Here is a 17,325-nt window from a genome sequence, read left to right on the forward strand (position 1 = left end):
AGTCCCAGTAGACAGATTATATCAGATTATAATATGGTAAATGAATAAAAGTATTGTGTTTTAAACAACCTCTCCGGGATCCAATTTTAGATCCTCGAACATCCCCCGCTGGTATGTCCGATTGGTTTGGTCATAGCCTAGGGCTCGATACCAAAAGTTTAATTAACTTAGGGCCAGAGTTTATCTCCCCTCTAAAAAAAGAATAAAGGCATCTACGACTAAAACCCCCAAATACCAATAATAATACTTCAAAACAATATATAGGAGCTTAACACCACTACAGTAGGTTCCTTGGATATGCTAAATCTGATGGTGTGATTTCCATTTAGATTAATTTATGTTTTAAGGGTGTTTTCCCCTTTTTCTAGCAGTGTTGCCATTTTCAACCACTCAATCCAAGTATTTAAGCCAAAACCTTGTTTTTAGGCTACCCACATTCAACACGGAGTTCTACACGGACAGTACAGATAATAGTTCTGTTTTCAGGCACCGGGTTTGAAATCTGTTTTGGAGCGGGTTCAACAAATATCATTTTCAGGTTTTTGTGTTCAACCAAGCAAAACTTTAAATCATTTACATCTTACAGGTTCCAAGTGTGTTAGACACGGGTTCTTCAAAATTGTAGAGCGCTAGAATAGCATTGTTGAACATGAGTTCTGAGAAGAATTTACTGTGTTGAAAACGGCACTCAAAACAATAATCTGTCAAACCCGTATCAAACTTCATGATGGATGTGGGTTACCTAAAAACAAGGCTTTTTGTTTTGAGTACTGTGTTCAACAGGCGAATATTTCGTCCAAACCCGTGTTCAACCATGATATTCTGGCACGTTATAATTTTGAGGAATCCGTGTCCAACACGCTTGGAACCAGTAAGATGAAAACCCTTTAAAGTTTTGCCGGGATGAACACAGAGAGCCTGAAAACGAGTTTTGTCGAATACCTGAAAACCCGACTAAAAACGTTGGTTTCGTAAACAAGGTTGCCACTCCGACGATATTAATGATACTCCTCAGGGTCTCTGAAAAAAACTACCACGGCGTAAAAAGTGCTACTACTACTTACAACTTACCACAGCATCAAGCCACCCGAGGTCAAAACCGCTACGATAGTTCCTCCTCCATCCCAATCTGTTTAAAGCCTCCCTCTTTACACCCTCACAGGAAGTTCCAATTTTTCTTAAATCTTTCTTTATGACATCCTCCCACCCCAATTGTGGACGACCTGCCTTTTGTTTAGGCCAAGCCGGTAGGCCGAAAAGGACAATCTTTGGAAACCTGTCACCCTTCATCCGCAGAACATGTCCGCTCAACCTTTCTCTCTACCTACCCACAATACTAACTCCCAAAAAATTTGAACGTCTTATTTGAGCACCAAAGTTTCCCTTTGGCCTAAATATAAATCAAAGGTAATTTTTTTACTTCTCTATAGCAAGTTCTTCTTATCTGACTTCTAATATATACATAAAAGGCATCTTATATGGGTTGCAACAACAGCAAAAAATCCCGTCATCTCTGATGTTCATTTTCAACAACTCTGGATGGCCTAATGTGGTAATACCACATTTAGACTATCAATTTTCTAGACAAATGGGACGGAACTAGCCAAAAATAGCAATTCTTTTTTTAAATATATGTGCACAAGTTTATTGGTTAACCCTACCAAAGCTCCCTTTTTTCTTCTATATTTCAGCATGCTTCCTTCAGAAAATTTGCCCTTTTTTGTTGGAACCCCACTGAAAAACCGTTTTATTTTTTACTTATTGTCTCTTTTTCGGCACTTTTTCTAAAAGTAAATCAAAACTACTGTGGTAAATCCTTCTAATTAAGTCAATTTGGAATTTAGTAAAAATATATTAAGACTCAAATACAAAGTTTTGAAATACCACTTTTTATTAAGATAAAGATACACATCCTGGAATGTGTAAGCTTGGAGGGAACTTGCTCAATAACCAATTTTCTGGCCAAGTGCGTCAATGAACCGGATGGACGTGGTTGGTTTCTCATATATATATTCAGATTTTTGAGACTGAGGGCGGACTCTTGGACTTGCAGGGCGAACCTCTGCCTATTTATTATCTTATTAGAAATACCTTGGAATAGTGTCGGATTATTGTAAGTGTCTAAGCATCTTATTATATATTTATTATAGTTTTCTGAGACTTGTGGTCTACTTAGGACAACCAATCCCAGTAAAATATATATATTTGGTATTATTATATGTTAACTGAATAAAAGTATTGAGTCATAGCCAACCTCTCTAGAATCTACATTTAGTCCCTCAAAAATACCCCAGCTGGTATGCCTGATTAGTCCGGTCATAGCCTAAGGCATGCTACCAAAGTTTACAATACCTTAGGGCCAGAGTTTATTTCCCCTATAAAGGGAGAATAAAGGCATCTACCACTACACCCCCTGAATACCATAAGAATCACGTTACCACACTACCATTTTCCGTCCTATTTTTTCTAAATATGGGACTAAATTAGTGAAGGGACTCGATTAATGGCGTCATCTGAAAATTTCAGTTATAGTGATAATAATTTGTAGGGTACTAATTTCCTATATGATTTTTTCTAACTTGCAGTTGGAAGGTTAAAAAGGGAGAAATTGCGTTAATCCTAAATTGGAAGTCGCAAATGACTTTCGTTTGTTGGCTTGGGGGACAAAAAGCACAGAAAACCTCATTCGAAAATTCAAAAAATTCAAAAATTTGGAATTTTAGGGTTGTCAAACCCAAAGTTCCCCACTTCCTGTGTTTGTCCCTAAACAAATCCAAGCCTATTTATCTTTTTCTAAGGGGACTGCTCAGCTTTTTTGGGCCCTTTTGAACTAAATACTATTCTAACTAAATGTTAATTCCTTTCCATTAAAAAAAAATAGTGTAAACTTAGAATTGGGCTATTGAGAAGGAAACATGTTAAGAAAACCATTTTTACTTCCAAATATGCAGAAAAATTGTGGTTAACACATTTTGAATACGCTTCAACAACATTTCCCCCCCCCTCCCCCACCTCTGACGTGCAAATTAGTTACAATATAAATACATATTTTTATGTATTTAAAATGTAGAAAGTACAAATTATATTCTGTAGTAAAGTACGTAATTTGTGTATTATGTACTTTACTACAGTACTATGTATAATGTAAATATAAATTATGTATATATACATAATCTACTATAATTTGTATTAAAGTACAAACTATATTCTGGCTTTTAGAAAGAATAGGGGTTTAGAGCCCTGCTCATATTAATTTCTGCTTGTTTTGAGTTTGACTCTATTATTTACTTTAATTTCTGTTTGTTTTGGGTTTCATTTATATATTAATACTGATTTGTGGTAGTTGTAAGCTTGGTAGATTATTTTATTCTTTTTTGTTCATTTTTGGTTTAATGGAGTTCTTTACTATTTTGAAAAACTTATTTTGTGTAAAGAGTTTTTTTTTTAATCAACTTAATAAAAGAATCCATTTGTTCAATGAAGAACCACAAATCTTCTGGTAAAGACGATCCGCCTCCTGAACTATATGAAGCTGCTGACGAGATTGTTGCTGCTCAGCTCAAACCACTGATTGATCAAATCTGGACCGAAGAAAATTACTCGAAGAACTGGAAAGTTTCATTCCTTGTTCCTTGCATCAGAAAGGGTGACAAATCAGAACTCAAAATTACCGTAGAATCGCTCTCATTGATATTGCGGCAAAGTTGTTTGCCATTCTTCTCCTCAATATATTTAAACCGGCCCGAAAAGAGAGAATCAGAATAGAAAAAGCTGGCATTTGAACCGAAGTTTCTGGTACCAAGCACATTTTTAGTAAAACAGGAATAAAACAAGGCAACGTCCTATCCCCCATCGTTTTTAATTATGTAATTGACTGGATAATAGAGAGAGTTGTCACCACAGATGAAGGAGTGATGCTTAGAAAAGGTGTTCAGGTCACTGACATAGATTATGCGGATGATGTTGCTGTCACTGAGGATGATCTACTAAAAGCTCAGATGATGATTGACAAAGTTTCATACTACTATGCAATAGTTGGATTAAAAATTAACCCAACAAAGACCAAAGTGACGTGTACCAATTCCTAGGATTCCCTCTTATATATTATTAATCATTTTTGTTTTATAATATTAGCTCTTAAAATTAGTTATTTTAATGCAACGAAAGAACAAAAATGAAACCTTAAAAGATCAAAAAGTATACCATGGTGTAAATCAAACCATAAGTGAAGGAGAGAAAATATTATAACAAATATCAGGAATAATTGTAACTAAAAGAGAGCTAAAAAAATGCACATCATATGTTGAAGTTAAAGTTTGACGACGAAAGTCAAACTTTCCTCAGGTCTTACAAATAACAGTTCAAATAGGGAAAAATCTTTTTAATAGAAAATGAAAAACAATAAAAATACTTCTGGATATTTCAGTCACACATAGTGAAACCGCCATCAGTATAAACATATATATATAAATATATATATATATATATATATATATATATATATATATATATATATATATATATATATATATATATATATATATATATATATATATATATATATATATATATATATATATATATATATATATATATATATATATATATATATATGTATATATATATATATATATATATATATATATATATTATATATATATATATATATATATATATATATATATATATATATATATATATATATATATATATATATATATATAACAAAACCTGTGGGAAGTGCCAGTACCCAAATCGCCTTTCCCCAATAGTTTAAGGATCAATGTCGGGCCGGTACCGATACAGCTCTTGTGTTTGTTCCCGCTCCCTTCTGCACAGGCTGTCACTGAATTTGTGAATATATATATATATATATATATATATATATATATATATATATATATATATATATATATATATATATATATATATATATATATATATATATATATATATATATATATATATATATATATATATATATATATATATATATATATATATATATATATATATATATATATATATATATATATATATATATATATATATATATATATATATATATATATATATATATATATATATTCACAAATTCAGTGACAGCCTGTGCAGAAGGGAGCGGGAACAAACACAAGAGCCGTATCGGTACCGGCCCGACATTGATCCTTAAACTATTGGGGAAAGGCGATTTGGGTACCGGCAATTCCCACAGGTTTTGTTAACTGTTTCATAGCAGATATCAGTAGTTGAATATACGATTGATTGATTCAGTAATGGATTGGTTCATTGAATATACGATTGATTGAATTATTGTTTCACTGCCTGACATTTCATTCCGTACCATCATGGCATTGGAGAAACTTGTATTGAATACAGTTCTGAACTATCCATTTCGAGCAAGGAAGGCTGGGAACACGGATGCGGATATAGTCAAAGTAGAATGCGGATTTTTTGCTGGTGATCAAATTGCCAAAGCCGAACGGTTAATCTGGTCTGAAGCAAAAATGTCGGTTAGACCAACTGACAGACAGAAGGTTTCACACTTTTACAGACATTATTAAAGCGCTTGATTATAGTGATAAGAATTCGGTGCCACTGCCAAAGTTTGTCATTTTCCAGTCAGATTAGGTTTCCATTGTTCCGGGTGAAGCAAGGGTAACGCTGACGAGGAAGATAAATGAGCTCTGTCTCGAGTTCAAGAGTTTTATTTCCTCATTCGGTCAGCCAAGTTGCCAAGTTGCAAAAGTAAGACTAAACTCTCGTACACAGTTGTCCTCGATCTCCAAAAAACCCTCAATAATCCGGACGCTCGCAAGCGTTTTGTCGATAGTGTTTGCCCGAACTAAATGAACTTCGTAAGACCAAGGATGGCGGGAAGTAGATAGTAAGATCCAAATCGTCCGCAAGAACCATCATTGAGAACGTGAAATCAAATGCTCTCGACGTATCTGCAAAACTAAAAGAGCGACTCTTCATTGCAGTTCTCATGGGTGTCCCACCTAGTATGACAGAGCAGGATATCAAAAGGCTTGTTCCTACTGCCACTAAACTTGCTGAAATCGGCAGTCATGAACGCGTGAAAGTCTTCAAGAATTACGTTGATAGTAAAAATGATCTAGATCAGTTTCTTAGTGACTCAGTCAGAGTTGGTTATGAAAAGCTGCCTGCTGAACAGTTTAAATTTATGTCCAAACGCTGCTACTCCTGCCACTGTTTTGGGCATATCGCAGCTGATTGTTCTCAGTCTCCCCGTTGTGGACGCTATGGTGCCGAAGACCATACCTCAAGTAAGGATCTTCCTTGCAAAAGCGATATGTTCTGTATATTGTGCAACAAGAAAGGCCACACTTGTTATAGCGTAAGATGTCCAGCCAATAACTCACCATCAAAATGAACGCTACAACCAGCGATTTCTCGTTTAGTGTTGCATCGTGGAATCTGAATGGTAATTTTCGGAATCGTTTTGTGTTCTTACAAGAACTAATGCCTGAATATGACCTGGTTTGTGTTCAAGAACATTTTACAAATTCTGTTAGTCTGAACTTATTAGATATATCCCCAACTCATACAGTATTCTCGTTCCTTGCATGCCGAACACGAATTCACGGTCGCCCTTCCGGTGGGTTGGCCACTTTTGTGAAATCTTCCCTCCCGTGATTTAGCTTTGACTCTGGAAGTGATTTTCTTGCAGTGAGGATTAATAATGTGGTTTTAATTAATTTTTATCTTCCAACGGATTATCAAGACGAAAAATCGGAGGGACTGTTTGCAATTAGTGTGGCTCGGCTAGCTAAATATCTCGAAAATTAGAAAAAAATGGAACTTTCTTGTGTTATAGCGGGTGATTTCAACTGTGACTTGACAAAGAAAAATTAAACTGCATCTAGTCGTTTGACTTTACTTCATGGTTTGCTTGACAGTGAATATATACTCGCATCAAAAAATAAGGACTTTTCTTATATCCACAATAGTGGAAGTACATCTAATATCGACCATATTGTTTATACCCCGTCGGTCTCTGTTTCTGAAGTAACTGTGTCGGACTCTTGTTTGACGTTGAATCATTTTCCCCTTTCTTTTGTATTTAATGTGAATGTTAGCCCTGCATGTTCGTCACCTAATCCTGGGGCAAAACGGTTATATTTTGCTTATGATTGGGAGCGTGCTTCTAGGGATTGTTTCCAGAGTGTTAGTGATAATATACTAGATAAAATTAGAGTCCCGCTTGATTTGCATATGAATAGTTCTAAAAAGAATCTACTTGAGTTTCGACTTCGATTCAACACGAATGTCAGTGAGCTAACTCACGAATTGTGTGTTGCTGAAAAATCAGCTGTACCTGCTAGGAAAGTAAAGACTGATACAAAAATTTCTGGCTGGTTGTCTAATATCAGTTTACGGAAGGCTTGTAATTCTGCTAAGCTGTGGCTTTCTATCTGGCGGGAAGCCGGTTCACCGCGTGATGGTTGACTGAAAAAGATTCGAATTCATACGAAACGACGATTTGCAAAGGAGCTTTCTTTGCATCGTGGTTCTTTAATCGCGGCAAATTCTGAAGCGGTTCGTTCGAATCCGAATAAGCTTTGGTCGGCATTATCTAAGAGTTCCCGCGAAGATCCACCTCCGCAAATTCGTCTACTATCATGGATTTAACATTACCAAAATGAACTCTCACCACCAGACCCACAGCTTCAGGATGGTTTTAAAACTTGTCTTGATGATTTTTTTCGCGTGCAAGAAGTCCCGGTTTTACTATTAAGAGGGTTACGATATATTCGGCTGTTAAAAAGCTGAAGACAAAGAAATCACGAGGGTTTGATCAGATTTCGGCTCATCATTTATTTTTGTGCAGCGATTTATTTTTTGAGCACCTTGTTCTACTTTTTCCAATGGTTTTTAACCTAAGAATGGAACCTGATTCTTTTTGTATAGGGTCCCTGACGCCTATTTTGAAAAAGCTACTTGGCGTGAGGTGGAGTAAGTGGCCTTACCCTCTTAGAGAACGAGCTTCTAGTTTGGTGGAGAGGTTCGCTAACTTGAAGGTTTTCAGGGTCTCAGTAATGTGGATATTGTCATATCATTTGAAGACTTCGAATCGACGCAGGTGTCTAGTTTGGATGGCATCGACCTAGTTTTTGAGCTGTGTCTGGGTTATTGGCCATGTCTCAGAAGAGTACAGCATGATGCTTTAGACTTTGGCATTGTAAATTCGGGCTTTTGTAAGGCAACAAATTTGTAGCTTGTGAAAGACTGCTTTAAGGAGCCGTCCGAACACCGTTTGCCTTGACTGATCTGGCTGAAACTTCGGCGTCAAGTGTGCCATTTGAGGATGTAATTAGTCCGAGCTATGTGAACTTGCTTACAACGTGAACAGCTTTGCCGTTGATCGCAAAAGTTAAAGCTGATACCGATGCGGTCTTTTCTATGGGCATGATCTTCGTTTTATTCCAGTTAATTTGCAGCCCAACTCCGGAGACAGTGAAGGAGAGCGTCACGACTGCAGACTTAAGTTGGTCAAGATTTTTACTAAGGACCGCTACATCGCCGGCAAAGTCAACATCAGAAAAAGTCCCCCGGCATAACTTATGCCAAAAGGGTGGACACGGCGTGTCTCGTTCAAAAGGTGGTCGATGACGCAGTTAAACAGCTCAGGTGCAGCAGCGCATCCTTGCCGTACACCATTTTTGATGGGGAAGGAAGAAAGAAGCTTCCCATTAACAAGGACAGTGCTTTCTTTGCTGCTGTAGAGTTCTTTAAAGAGGCTGACTATCTTTGTTGGTAGGCCTGCAGCTTTCAGGATTAGACAAAGGGACTGTCTGTCAACGGTGTCAAAGGCAGAACGAAAGTGAATGAAAGCTATATTAGCTTTTTTGTCGATTTCCAGTGTCTTCTCAACAATCTGTCCGACTTTATGAACCTGTTCATTTGTCAATCTTCCTAGAATGAATCTGGCTTGTTGGGGGTGGCTAAAAGCATGTAGGAAACTTATTGCATGTTTCAGCAGGAGCATTGCAAACAGTTTTCCAGGAAAAAAAAGTAGGGTGATTCCACGGTAGTTGCTACAATTCTGTCTTGCTGCTCATGCACTTAAGCACTAGCACGATTATTCCTTTCTTCCAGTCTGACGGTATAACTTCAGTGTGCCAGACACACTAAAGACCATCTGCAGCCAAAGTATCATTGTAGGGCCACCCGTAGTAAGTAGCTCTGAAGCAATGCCACAGGTGCCAGCTGCTTTATCGTTTTTCAGTTTCCTCACGGCCGATTTAATTTCCTCAGAAGAAAATTCGGCGTCGTCGGGGACAAGAGTAGCTTCTGCAGCAGCGGCAACAAGCCCTGGATCAGTGCAATCAGGCGGATCAGAGTTTAGCAGCTTATTAAAGTGTTTCTCCCAGAGAACAACAGATTGAGAATGATCGTATATGGTTTCTTCATTCACTGCTTTCAGGCTTGTGAACGTCATGGCATGTTGGCCAGTCAGCTCGCGCAGGATCTTGAATGTTGCGCCTTTGTGTTTCTTTTGGGCAGCTTGTTTGAGCTCAGCGACTTTGCCCGCAATGAAATCTTTCTTGTCCTTGTGAAGCAAGGAGTTACTGTGTTTGTTGAGCTGTCTGTAGAGTGTCATATATCCTCGTAATTTCGCTCACCGTCTCTGCTCAATTATTTCAAACGTCTGGTTGCTAATCCACTCTTCCTTCTTTAGCGGCTTCGAGCTCACAACTTTTGTAGCTTCTCTGAGGACATTTTCTTTGAAATTGGTCGATGCTGACTCCCTTTCTGAACACTGCTGGAGAGCCTCAAAGCTGTTAGAGATTTGAACCATATACCGCTTGTGAGCCGAAAGATCTTCCTTCATTCAAGAGGTGTGTATCTTCTTGATGGATGAAGAGTAACTCTTTTTGTCCCTCAGCCGGAGTTTGGTCCTTTCAGAGACGAGACGTCTCTTTCGGCACCTCTGTATGAGTGGCAGTTCTGGACAGACGACAGCCAGTGTCGTCGAACAATGATTTAGTCAGGAATCTTTTTTGTCCTTCCATCATTGCTGTACCATGTATACTTCGCAATATCTTTTCTCACAAACCAAGTATTTGTGACTGATAGAGCGTGGTTGATGCAGCAATTGAGCAGCCCCTCCCCATTATCATTCAGTGTGTCAACTGTCACTGGTCCAACGGCAGCATCGTATAAAGCAAAGCTGTCATTCGCGTTAAAATCTCCTAGGACTTGGAGTTAGTCGTGTGGAGGTACGGAAGAGAGCTTGGAGGACAGTAACGCATAGAAGTCATCCTTATCTTCATCTTGGATCTCGTTTGTCGGTGCATAGCAGGTAAGTACAGTTATCTTTCCTTGCTTGCCGTTGATTCTCGCTTTCAGTAGACGTGGTGAGATAGGCGTAAATGACAATAGGGTAAATGACGAAGTAGATGAGAACAAGGCCAACTCCCCCTTTTCCTTGGGGCCCACCAGACCAAAGCGGTGTCCATCCTTCTGCAATATCTTCTTCACCACTTCCCGTAAGGTGAGTTTCTGTTATTCCTGTGATCGTCACTTTGTATCTTCTCAGTTCTTTTGCTAAAAGAAGCTTAGAACCAAGCTGGTTCAGCGTCAGGAATAATTGGCTCATGTGTTTCTCTGGAGAGATTATTTGCAAAATTATTCCAGTATTTATATTTAGCATCTATTATAGTCCTTTTTAGATACGATTTTGCTTGTAATTTTTTAAAATATATAGTATGGGATGTTTTTTTTATGAATTCGGTCCTGGCTGACTTTTATATTCTACATTTATTTAGGCACTCATTTGCCCACCATGCTTTAGGAATGTGTTTAGGGAATGTTTTCTTAGATGTTGTCCTGGGGATAGCATGATTAGCTGTATTTATTAGTAAAGATGTCAAGAATTCAGCATGTGTGTCAACTGTTGTGTTTGAAATGCATGAATTTTGGGTTAAATTTGTAATTTCATCATTTAGCTTATTTTGGAACATAGACCAATTTGCTTTAGTGTTGATATATTTGGAGGTATGAGATAGAGTTTCAGCAGGTTCATTTAGGAAGCAAACTATAGCAAAGTGGTCAGTTCATAGACTATCAATTTTATTTATGTAAATTTTATTCAAAATATTTAATGACACAATTTGTAGGTCAATTGTGGAGAATCTGCCACTTTTGGGGTTGAAATAAGTATTCAGGTTTGGAGGGGTAGCAACAGCTAATTCATTATTATTTGAAGTCATATGCTCAATGAATTTACCAGCTTTATTTGCTGGTTTATTACCCCACAAGAAGCTGTGGGCATTGAAGTCTCCACAAATAATTATATTTTTTTACATATTAGAATTATTTATATAATTAAAGAAATTCATGGCATCTGTAGTTTGGCCTTTAGGGTTATAAAAGCTTAATATGTAGGTTTTTATATTATTTAGCCAAACAGTGATACCAGTTGCATCAACATCATTTGCAAAATCTGGAAAATTGATGCCACAGAATTTTATATTATTTTTAACTAATAAAGCTACCCCACCTCCTTTTCTCTCTGAAGATCTATTCTTTCTGAGGATAGTATATCCCAGAGACTTAATTTGTTGATTTTGGGTTAAATGAGTTTCCTGGAGGCAAGCAATATTAATGGAATTATTATTCATAAAAGATATTAGTTCATTTAGCTTATTTTCTGTGAGTGATCTTACATTCCACTGGAGTATTGATATATGTTGTGTTGTTGGATTATTCTTCATATGACTGTGTATCAATGTTCAGCTTTGTTAAAAGTAAAGCAAGATCTTTTTTTGCTTGAATGAGCATATCATCAGGGATGTAGATTTTTGCCAATTCTGCAATGATTTTTGCTTTCTGTAGTTGCTGTATGTTCATGGCCTGAACTGCATTACAGTTTAGAATGAATGAGCATATATTTGGGGATTGCATTTTTGGTTTTGCATCCTGTTTGTCGGTTAAGGGATTAATTCCTGCTAGTGTTTCGTGTATGTTTTTTCTTGGGAGGGGGGGCCAGGCGGACCTGCTCTCATCAGAAAAGGAAAATGGTGGACTTGGATTTCTTGTTATAGGGATGCGAGCCTGGTGGCTCAGAAGATGGCGTTGTATCCGGGATACTTGATCAAGTGAGGGCAAATGACTGGGGGTGGTTTGTTGGTTTCAGTAAGGGCTTTATTTGGTATTGTTGGTGAGCATTTGCTTCCAGTGTTGCAAAGGGGTAAGGGATGGCCTTCTCTGTTGCTATTTGGAGTGTTAGAGCTCTTTTTTTATATGCAGGGCATAGTGATTTATTTGTAGATTCATGTGGGCCTTTGCAATTGATGCATGTAGGCTGAGTGTTGTTGCAAGTTGTCAACTCTTTAGGATGGAATGCTTTACAATTAATACACTCTAGGAGAATTTAATTACATTTGTTTGTTGTGGGTTGCAGTTTCAGACTCTTCTGACACTGGATACGCTGTGCTTTGTATTCCTTGTGCGGCTTGATTTGCCCAAATAGGAAAAATTTTTCCGGGACATTAATTTTTTCTTTCGGTGTAAATAAGAAGGATCTACTTGTTTTTTAGCCATTAGTTAGGTTTGCCCAATTAGGTAACATCTTCAATTAGAATTGTGTTTCCAGCCGAATCTGAGAGCCCTTCTTTTAACTCCTGAACGGTTATTTCTGGGGGAAAATTGTACAGTACTATTTTTGTTGGTGATTGTTTTGGGTTCCATGTAGATGCAATAATTGGGGTATTCAGAAGGGATTTTAGTCTAATTATTGTGTCTACTGATTTCTGATCTTGGACAGATATTAGCAGATATCCATCCCTGTAAATATTAAGAGAGAATATTGATTTTAGCAATTTGAAAAATACAACTCTTATTTCAGTAATCTTTTTTATTTCATAGGGGGTGGTAGGGGTAATTTTAAGGTAAATTCCTAAGTTTTGGGAGGGAGGATCTTGGGCAGGGAGAGGAGAACTGCTTTTGATTGGGGAGAATTTTTTCCTTTTTTTAGAGCTTCTAAAGAGGACCTCTTGAAACCCATTATCATCATTTATGGTGACTTTAGCCCCTACACTTATCATTGTCCTATTCTCGGAATTGGAGCTATCATTTTAACTTTGAGATAGTGTGCTTGACCAGCCAAGATGGGTATCACTTTCACTGGCATTTGAGGTGGGATCAGGGGGGACTTTTTTTTGAGGACTTCTAATCATTGCGTATTGGAAAGAGCTTTTAACAAAAACAAAACTAAAACAAGAAGAGATAATAGAATGATATCAAACCGTCTGCACTATACTATGGGGAGGAAAAACACCACAGTATAGCCCTGAGGATGAATTGAGCAGGATTGGTTCAGTAAAACTACTGATTAAATGTTATAATATTCACAAAAAAATTTATTTTAAATTTCTTATAATGTTGCTGTTGTGACCTTTTCGTTGTGAAATTTAGAATTGGTAGTGTTGACAAGGAGACATGTTAAGAAAACAATTCTTACTTTAAAATATGTATAATGATCCTAATTAAAATATTATCCATGGGGAGAACATTTATCATCGAATCTTACCTATAAAAAACTTTCTTTTTTCCTGTTAAAATTAAAAATTACAATATTCTCCATTCTATTCTACCTAATTCTTTTGAAAACGCCGCTATAAGTTGCCAAATAAGTTGTTGTATAGATAGCGTTCTTATTCCGTTTTTTTTTATGAGCAGTGGCGAAAATACTCTTTTTTTTAATGAGCAGCGTCAAAAATACAAAATATGAGCCTGTAACGACTGGAATGAACTATCTGTAAAAACAATTTATTATAGCGGCAATTTCATTTTAGCATGGGGTTTATTGTAAACTTTTTCTTTTAAGTTGGAAAAAGAAGGATTTTTAGAGGAAAAAATTGATGATAAAGGTTCTCCCCTCGGATAATATGCTAACTAGGATCAATATACATTTTTAAAGCAAGAATTGTTTTCTTAACATGTCTCCTTGTCAACAGTACCAACTCTAAATTTATACCGATAGGCTCAATGAAACTAAAGAATGAAGTAAAGGCTTTATAGCAATCATCTGGAGTATTTTGATAAATTTATAGGCCTACTTTTTCATACAGTTTAGCCAGGAAAAATGATCACACCACTTGATGTCTTTTTCATGTTCCTTTCCAATATGGGGACTAGTTCCATTTTGAGTCATTGATGGGGACCAAAACAACACATTATAGGCTTTTTTTTAGGGTTAATTTGTAGCCTTGAGTAGTTCATAACATAATTTATATTTTCCTTATTCTTAACATTGTTAAATGTTAGTAGGGTAAAATTCTGCTTTAGCTACTTTTGGCTATCTTAGAAAGGGTTTAGGTTAGGAAAATGACACTTTCAGGGATTGGTCTACAGGCTAAAGTATGGGTAAATATTTACCAAATCATATTATTGAGTAACAACTAAAGTGAATATACCATTCAATGCCTTTTTTATGCTGATTACGAATATAATAATCATTTCTATCAGAAATGAATCTTAGCCCCCCCCTAACCTAACCTAACCCCCACTCCCCAAATGTGCGAATATATATCCTGAATTGACATATATAGGGGGAGGCTAAAATTCATTTCCGATATAAATGATTATTATATTCATAATCAGCATAAAAAAGGCATCAAATGGTATATTCACTTTATTTGTAAGGCAATAATATGATTTGGCAAATGTTTACGAAAGTATGTCCTAGGAAGGTACCTTCAATAACCTTTAAAAACCTGTGTGCTATCAAAGTGAAACCTTGCAAAACAGATCTTCTGCTTAAATGAATTGCAACAAAACGGTTTTCAGCCTCACAGCTTTGCTTAATCCCAAATTCGAAAGTTTTAAAGATATGCAAATACATTTTCTAAATTTTGAAAAAAAAACATTGATATGGCTTAAAACTTTACTCAAATAACAGGAATTACATTTTCAGAACTAAAGCCAGAGAAAAAGAAACTAATAACTGAAATTTAAGGTAGCCTAAAATGTTATTGTGTCAAAAATTCAATAGGTATAGACCTGTTGTGTAGGCATATTTCATGACCGTCTAAAAGGAGAAGGAGTGGAGGTAGGTACTTCAAAATACCTTCCCCGGGACAAACTTTAGCCCGTAGACCCATCCTTGAAAGTTTAATTTTCCTAACCTAACTGCTTTTCAAGATAGCCAAAAGAAGCTAAAGTAGAATTTTACCTCTAGGCTCTATTTGAACAAATGACAAAGAACAGAATAATTGTGATTTCATTCCCTTCATTGTCTGTGTTAATAGATAAACTAGGGATTTATAGTTTTAATTCTCAGGAAAATTAGTCTTATATTGGGTCCCAAAAGTGAGATTGAATTTGTTGAAGCTTGGAGGTTTATTCCTTCTGTCTGTTTAGACAAAATAGATGCAAAATTGACGTTTTGCTCATTTCTACCTTACATAAATGGTATACGTACTTTCATTTATCTGTGTTGTTTGTTTTCTGCAGGAATGTTTTTGTCTCATTTTTAGGATGATGCACCTTGTTTAAAAAATGACTTATGCTAGAAGTTCATTTTTAGGATTTTGACGTACCCCAGGATCCCTGGTTCCAAAGGTATGATTGAATTTCTTGAAGCTAGAAGACTTTCTCCTTTAAAACTTGTAATTGAAGTTTTTTTCATTACTTTCTAACCTTTAGTGAGTCTAAAAGAACTTTTTTTTGGCAAATTAAATGTTAAATAATTAGATCACCTTTTTTCAACTTAATAGTGGTAAAATAGGTAAGATTGTCAAAATTTTTAGTAACAACAATATATTTTCCCAATTGCTAAGTGCAGTAGAAAGGAAAGCCATTGGTAAGGACCCCCAAAAATTAATTGAGGTTATTTTAAAAGGCTTTACTGCCCAAAAAGCTGGTATAACTGGAGAAAGGGCTTCTCAGAACTTAATGATTTTAAAAGATTTGATTGCATTTTCCACGAACTTGTGTGTTATATACACAATAACACACAAAATACACATATGTTTTATGCAGAAGGGCAACATGGCCTAAAAAGTTATTTAATACTAATTAAACTACAGCGGGTATATCTATTGCTTTCCTTAAGGATCAATGAAGATAAAATGCTCTTTGGAAACGGAAAACCAGCATGACCAATGAAAAAAAAATAATTGAAAGATGACAAAAACATATTAAAAAATAATCCAATTCCCCTAAGTCACTTTTATTACAATTTTTACTACTATCCCATCAACAATATACTTTATTTAAACACGCTAATTGTGGAACAGATAGCTACAAAAATGCATCAGGGTTTGTATTTACTTAAGTTATACAAACAAGCACATTGAATGCTAAATTTTGTGATATCTTAATCTCTAAATAGTAAAGAAAATCTTATATTTTTTAATGGTCTTCCACCAGCTTATTTAAGCAAAATCGTTTGTGACAGCAATATACCCTTGAGTGATTTAGCTTCTCTATAAAATGTTTTGGTGGCTTAGCCTCTAAAAAATGCTTGAAAGACAACAGGAATTTCAAAAACGAATATTCAGATAAAATGGAAAAATATTAACATATTTTTACAAACTTGGTACTTTTTAAAGAAAGTTTTCAGCAAAGCCAATGAACAGGTTTAATGTTGTTCTAGGCCATCTCCCAAAAGTAACATTAAATTACATTATATGTAATCTGATATAACATACTTAAAAGATTTTTAATCAAACATGTGAAATGAGAGACCATGTTTCCCATGAGAATTTTACACCCTGTAACAACACAGTAATTCACATTTTTCTAAAAAAAAAGAAAAGCTTGATTTTTGCGAATATAACAGGTGGGTAGGCACTAATAATTTTTGGGAGTCATTAAACCAAATTTTATTTCAAAGAAAACCTGAGAATTTTACTATGTATTCAGGGACATTGTAAGTGCTGTACATTGTGTTATTCAAAATTTGCCTGTGGTGCTTCCTGTACTACCCTTATCATTCCAGGTTGTGGCCTTGCAATCAAACAATTGTATTATTGGCAGTTGTCTTCAGCAATGCTAGTAGTGCTCGGATCTTTTGGAGCAGTAATTCAGAAGCACTAGATCAGTACTAGCAGTACATAATTGCATATACCTTATGCAAGTAACTGAATATGTTTGAACCAAGCCAACATGTAGTGTACTCACAGAACAAATCATACTTTATGAGCAGAATGCATAAATCAATAGCATGTCTCTAGCAAGGACAGATTATCAAGATCTGGATATACTATTGTCAATTGGTTTGCCATTAAAAAGAAATAAAATGAATCTACTTATTGCGTAAAGCTTTAAGTCATTCTGAAACTTATTTAG

The 17,325-nt window shown here is 35.9% G+C and overlaps 1 protein-coding gene across 1 annotated transcript; it reads right to left on the minus strand.

Annotated features, from left to right (window-relative positions):
* Positions 1-9,106: 9,106 nt before the first annotated feature.
* LOC148947373 (uncharacterized) lies at positions 9,107-9,628 on the minus strand. Its single transcript, XM_089095782.1, has one exon. The coding sequence runs from the start codon at positions 9,626-9,628 to the stop codon at positions 9,107-9,109; it is 522 nt and encodes a 173-aa protein (XP_088951908.1).
* Positions 9,629-17,325: the final 7,697 nt, after the last annotated feature.

The sequence above is a fragment of the Artemia sp. Qi Xiang Cuo genome, chromosome 10 (genome assembly GCF_049724085.1).
Source record: "Artemia sp. Qi Xiang Cuo chromosome 10, ASM4972408v1, whole genome shotgun sequence".
NCBI classification, from domain to species: Eukaryota; Metazoa; Arthropoda; class Branchiopoda; order Anostraca; family Artemiidae; genus Artemia; species Artemia sp. Qi Xiang Cuo.

Coding starts and splice junctions, on each gene's coding strand:
- LOC148947373 (XM_089095782.1), bottom strand. CDS start 9,628: ATGACACTCTACAGACAGCTCAACAAACACAGTAACTCCTTGCTTCAC.